We start from the raw sequence: 6,251 nt of genomic DNA on the forward strand, positions 1-6,251 counted from the left end.
GAGCGGAACTTGGTGATGTCGAAACTCGGAGCGTGAGGCATGTGGATCATGAAGGCGTTTGGAAGAACCACGAACTCGTACTCCTGAAACAGACGAGAAACAGACGGAGAAACAGACGGAGGAAAAGGTCAACATGGGAAAGGTTTTTTACTAGAGGTGTATCGATATCGATATTGTTGATGTCTCGATACGGTCGTGGTCTGGTCTTGTATTAAACTGAGCGTCTTTAGATCAAAATCAGAGTGTTGAGTCTGTTTTGCTCAGTAAACTACATGGACCATGATCCTTTGCGGCGGCGGTGGCCTGTGCGCCGCTGTGGACGCACCAGACACTTTAAGTCTGAGCTCCACAAACATTTTGTGTTTGTGACGAGAAACGAGAAAAAAGAGAAAAGTTGACGGACAAAGAGCGAGAAAAACTCCAACATGAGAAGGACCTGGATAAACCCACACGCCCAAAACGTTCAAGAAGGTTTCACTAAATCAAGTCGAGACAAAAAACTCTACGTGAAACTTTTACACCAGAACTGCCTCAAACAGCTCAAGAAAAAACAAACACATCACAGAAAATAAAGAGATTTGATCCAGTTTCCACGGTGACGACGTCGACTCTAAAAGGTTTTAAGAGGAAAAACTGGAACTGAAATATAAAATATCATCACATTTAAATTTGTTTTTATTTCCTACGACGACGACTCAAATCTACACTGAGTAATAAAGTGTTTAATGCAGATTTATGAACATTTTACACAAACTAAACTTAAAGTCACATGACTCATTTACATAAACTAACGTCTCTGATAAAAACAGTTCGTCCTTGTGGCTGATGTGGTTCAGTTTCTGTCGGACTAAACGACTCGACTCCTCAATTCTCCTCATAAACTTTTATTACAATTGTTTATTTTAGAATTTTTCACTTCAGTGTCAAATTTTTTTCACTCTGTTCAAAAAGTCACTGATCTGAAAATGAAACTGAAACTCAGTGTTTTATAATGTCACTCTGTTTATTCTGTAGAATATCGTGAGCCTCCATATCACAGTAAATATCGTATCGTGAGGTTCAGACCGTGACGATATCGTATCGTGACACTTGGATCGTTACACCCCTATTGTTTAGTTAAAGCTGCACTATGTAACTTTTCCAGTTGGGGATCCTAGTCTCGGGTCTTGGTCTTGGTCTCGGTCTCGGTCTCGGTCTCTGGCTCATCAGCACATCCAGCTCCATGATGTGGGAGACCTTGTTAGTCCCAGTCCTGGTCTCAGTCCCAGTCTCAGTCCTGCTCTTAGTCCCGGTCTTGGTCTCTTGGTCTCGGTCTCGGTCTCGGTCCTGGTCCCGGTCCTGGTCTCGGTCTCACCTGCGCGTCCAGCTCCATGATGTGGGAGACCTTGTTCCAGCCGAAGCCCACAAAGCGCCGGTCGTCGTACTCGGGGCTGGAGCTGGAGACCATCACGTACGGCTCGAAGTCGGGCTCCCACTGGACGCGGTACGGCGTCGTCGACGTCCGCCACTTGGCGAAGTTTGTGGGGGCGTGGCCTTTGGTCCACACATGATACCTGTGACAGCCAATCAGAGAGGAGCATGAAGAGGAGCCAAGGACAAGGACTTGGCCCTAAACCCGGTCTAAACCCGGTCTAAACCCGGTCCTAAACCCGGTCCAGACTGACCTGAAGGTGAAGAGTGTCCCCATGTCCAGCTGGGACAGGAGCTCGGCCTTGGACTTGGGGAAGGACAATCTGTATCTGAGCGTCTCAAACGCAGGAACCACCAGAGCCTTTTTAGAGTGAGACACGTCCAACTGCACCACGGAACGTCTGAGGGACAGAGACAAGAGTGAGACACGTCCAACTGGACCAAACGTCTGAGGGACAGAGACAAGAGTGAGACACGTCCAACTGGACCAAACGTCTGAGGGACAGAGACAAGAGTGAGACACGTCCAACTGGACCAAACGTCTGAGGGACAGAGACAAGAGTGAGACACGTCCAACTGGACCAAACGTCTGAGGGACAGAGACAAGAGTGAGACACGTCCAACTGGACCAAACGTCTGAGGGACAGAGACAAGAGTGAGACACGTCCAACTGGACCAAACGTCTGAGGGACAGAGACAAGAGTGAGACACGTCCAACTGGACCAAACGTCTGAGGGACAGAGACAAGAGTGAGACACGTCCAACTGGACCAAACGTCTGAGGGACAGAGACAAGAGTGAGACACGTCCAACTGGACCAAACGTCTGAGGGACAGAGACAAGAGTGAGACACGTCCAACTGGACCAAACGTCTGAGGGACAGAGACAAGAGTGAGACACGTCCAACTGGACCTGACACCCGAGGGACGGAGGAAGAGTCAGATTTATTTCTAATATTTTGGAATTTTAAGAAAAAAAAAAAAAAAGTTCAGTTTAATTTTGGCTCAAAACAAAAGTCGATGTTTTTTAAATGTTCAAAGAAAAAAAATAATTTTAACTCCACACGCCGCACCTGTCTGTGCCGCACCTGTCTGTGCCGCACCTGTCTGTGCCGCACCTGTCATCTCACCTGAGCGACTCGTAGAGGCCCTGTCGCCCCTGTCGTCCCTGTCGTCTCACCTGAGCGACTCGTAGAGGCCCTGTCGCCCCTGTCGCCCCTGTCGTCTCACCTGAGCGACTCGTAGAGGCCCTGTCGTCCCTGTCGTCTCACCTGAGCGACTCGTAGAGGCCCTGTCGCCCCTGTCGCCCCTGTCGTCTCACCTGAGCGACTCGTAGAGGCCCTGTCGCCCCTGTCGTCTCACCTGAGCGACTCGTAGAGGCCCTGTCGCCCCTGTCGCCCCTGTCGTCTCACCTGAGCGACTCGTAGAGGCCCTGTCGCCCCTGTCGTCCCTGTCGTCTCACCTGAGCGACTCGTAGAGGCCCTGTCGCCCCTGTCGTCCCTGTCGTCTCACCTGAGCGACTCGTAGAGGCCCTGTCGTCCCTGTCGTCTCACCTGAGCGACTCGTAGAGGCCCTGTCGCCCTGTCGCCCCTGTCGTCCCTGTCGTCTCACCTGAGCGACTCGTAGAGGCCCTGTCGCCCCTGTCGCCCCTGTCGTCTCACCTGAGCGACTCGTAGAGGCCCCTGTCGCCCTGTCGCCCCTGTCGTCTCACCTGAGCGACTCGTAGAGGCCCTGTCCCTGTCCCCTGTCGTCTCACCTGAGCGACTCGTAGAGGCCCTGTCGCCCTGTCCCCTGTCCCTGTCGTCTCACCTGAGCGACTCGTAGAGGCCCTGTCGTCCCTGTCGTCCCTGTCGTCTCACCCTGAGCGACTCGTAGAGGCCCTGTCGCCCTGTCGCCCCTGTCGTCTCACCTGAGCGACTCGTAGAGCCCTGGCCCTGTCGCCCCTGTCGTCTCACCTGAGCGACTCGTAGAGGCCCTGTCGCCCCTGTCGTCCCTGTCGTCTCACCTGAGCGACTCGTAGAGGCCCTGTCGCCCCTGTCGTCTCACCTGAGCGACTCGTAGAGGCCCTGTCGCCCCTGTCGTCCCTGTCGTCTCACCTGAGCGACTCGTAGAGGCCCTGTCGTCCCTGTCGCCCCTGTCGTCTCACCTGAGCGACTCGTAGAGGCCCTGTCGCCCCTGTCGTCCCTGTCGTCTCACCTGAGCGACTCGTAGAGGCCCTGTCGCCCCTGTCGTCCCTGTCGTCTCACCTGAGCGACTCGTAGAGGCCCTGTCGCCCCTGTCGTCCCTGTCGTCTCACCTGAGCGACTCGTAGAGGCCCTGTCGCCCCTGTCGTCCCTGTCGTCTCACCTGAGCGACTCGTAGAGGCCCTGTCGCCCCTGTCGCCCCTGTCGTCTCACCTGAGCGACTCGTAGAGGCCCTGTCGCCCCTGTCGTCCCTGTCGTCTCACCTGAGCGACTCGTAGAGGCCCGTGCCCCTGTCGTCCCTGTCGTCTCACCTGAGCGCTCGTAGAGGCCGTACATGGGCAGGAAGTCGATGTCGCTGAGGAACACGTAGGGCGTGTGGACGTGTCTCATGGCGACGTTCCTCAGGAGGTTCACGGGGTAGAACTGTCCCTCCTTGTAGACGATGTGGTACCCCACGTTAGCGCGGCTCATCAGGACCTCGGAGCCCTGAGCGTAACGGAGGAACTGCTGCGCCTCGGCGTCCGACAGGTACAGCGCCAGGCTCACCGGACCCTCCCAGTGCTTACAGATCGCCTCCAGCATCTGCAGCCTGGACCAGAGGAGACCAGGGTCAGGACCAGGACCAGGACCAGGGTCAGGACCAGGACCAGGACCAGGACCAGGGTCAGGACCAGGACCAGGACCAGGACCAGGACCAGGACCAGGACCAGGGTCAGGACCAGACCAGGACCAGGACCAGGACCAGGACCAGGACCAGGGTCAGGACCAGGACCAGGACCAGTCAGGACCAGGACCAGGGACCAGGGACCAGGAACCAGGCAGGACCAGGACCAGCAGGACCAGGGACCAGGAACCAGGGCCAGGACCAGGAACCAGGACCAGAACCAGGGACCAGGACCAGGACCAGGACCAGGACCAGGACCAGGACCAGGACCAGGACCAGGGTCAGGACCAGGACCAGGACCAGGACCAGGACCAGGGCCAGGACCAGGAACCAGGACCAGACCAGGGACCAGAACCAGGGACCAGGACCAGGACCAGGGTCAGGAAGGGCCAGGACCAGCCAGGACCAGGGCCAGGGACCACCAGGACCAGGACCAGGACCAGGACCAGGACCAGGACCAGGACCAGAACCAGGACCAGGACCAGGACTAGAACCAGGACCAGGGTCAGGACCAGGGTCAGACCAGGGTCAGGACCAGGACCAGAACCAGGACCAGGGTCAGAACCAGGACCAGGTCAGGAACCAGGACCAGGACCAAAGGAACGAGAGAAGAAACAGAGGAACCAGAACCAGAAGAACGAGGGAAGGATCAGAACCAGAACCAGAGAAGAACCAGAGGGAGAGAAGGATCAGAAGAACGAGAGAAGAATGAGAAGAAGAGAAGAACCAGAGAGGAACCAGAACCAAAGGAATGAGAGAAGAACCAGAGGAACCAGAACCAGAGAAACAAGAGAAGAACCAGAACCAGAGGAACAAGAGGGAAACAAGGATCAGAGAAGAAGAGAAGAACAAGAACCAGACGAATGAGAAGAACCAGAGAAGAACCAGAGAAGAACCAGAAGAACAAGAACATGAACCAGAGGGGTGGTCTAAACCTGGTCTCACCGGTCCATGGAGAGCTGAGCGACCAGCGTCACGTCGGTTCCGTCGCTCGGGGGCGTGTAGTCGTAGTGCAGGAAGTACAGGTGAGTCCGGTGAACCGTGAACCGCTCACGTCTGAACTCGTAACACGGGTCGTCCTCGTCCAGCTCCGAGAGGGTCTTCTGGAGCTGAGGGAGAAGAACAGAGAAGAGAAGGTCAAACACGCCAAGAAACGTGGAGCTCCGAGGGAGCTGAGGAGAAGAACAGAGAAGAGAAGGTCAAACACGCCAAGAACACGTGAAGAACCAGCTCCGAGAGGGTCTTCTGGAGCTACAGCGGAGAAGAAGAGAGGGAAAGGAGGAGAGAGGGAGGAGAGATAGAGAAAAAAAAACATCAAACACACGAGAAGAACCAGAGGGAGGGAAGGATCAAAGGAACTGGAGAAGAACGAGAAGAAGAGAATGATCAGAAGAACCAGAGAAGAATGAGAAGGATGAGAGGAACCAGAGAAGAACAATCAGAGAAGAAGAGAAGAACCAGGGAGGGACCAGAGGGAGAGAAGGATCAGAGAGATGAGAGAAAGAACGAGAAGAAGAGAAGAAACCAGAGAGGAAGCAGAGAAGAACGAGAAGAAGAGAATGATCAGAAGAATCAGAGACGAACGACAAGGAACAGAGGAAACAGAGAAGAACAAGAAGAAGAGAAGAATCAGAGAAGGATCAGAAGAACAATAGAAGAACGAGAGAGATCAGAGGAACCAGAACCAGAGGGGGGAGAAGGTTCAGCTGTGAGGTTCTTCTGGAGCTGAAGAACACTCACCCGTTCCGTGTTGAGGTCCGGCTCGCTGGGGCAGCCGAACAGTTCCCTCCGCAGCAGGTTTCCATCGTATTCCAGAAAGGTCAGGTACAGGTTCCTGAAGAACTCCACGTGTTTGTTCTTCACGCGCAGTTTCTTTGGAGAGTTCCAGTGGATCACCTGCAGGTCAGAGGAGGAGGAGAACCAGAGGAGGAGAGAACCAGAGGGAGGAGAAGAACCAGAGGAGGAGGGAGAAGAACCAGAGAGGAGGAGAGAAGAA

At 54.8% G+C, this 6,251-nt stretch overlaps 1 protein-coding gene across 1 annotated transcript in view; it reads right to left on the reverse strand.

The window, feature by feature from the left end:
- Positions 1–6,251, reverse strand: part of LOC110175860 (xylosyl- and glucuronyltransferase LARGE1-like) — an 8,681-nt gene that overhangs the window by 158 nt on the left and 2,272 nt on the right. Inside the window, exons 3-9 of the mRNA XM_055159870.1 lie at positions 5,996–6,175; positions 5,201–5,364; positions 3,919–4,180; positions 3,269–3,285; positions 1,665–1,811; positions 1,355–1,553; positions 1–83 (exon numbers count right to left, since the gene is read on the reverse strand). The exon at positions 1–83 is cut by the window's left edge and continues 158 nt beyond it. Of these exons, the coding sequence (XP_055015845.1) occupies positions 1–83; positions 1,355–1,553; positions 1,665–1,811; positions 3,269–3,285; positions 3,919–4,180; positions 5,201–5,364; positions 5,996–6,175 (1,052 nt within the window). The remainder of the gene's footprint in view (positions 84–1,354; positions 1,554–1,664; positions 1,812–3,268; positions 3,286–3,918; positions 4,181–5,200; positions 5,365–5,995; positions 6,176–6,251) is intronic.

Source organism: Boleophthalmus pectinirostris, unplaced genomic scaffold (genome assembly GCF_026225935.1).
Source record: "Boleophthalmus pectinirostris isolate CB_2022bp ecotype Guang Dong unplaced genomic scaffold, ASM2622593v1 HiC_scaffold_2825, whole genome shotgun sequence".
In the NCBI taxonomy this organism is placed as follows: domain Eukaryota; kingdom Metazoa; phylum Chordata; class Actinopteri; order Gobiiformes; family Gobiidae; genus Boleophthalmus; species Boleophthalmus pectinirostris.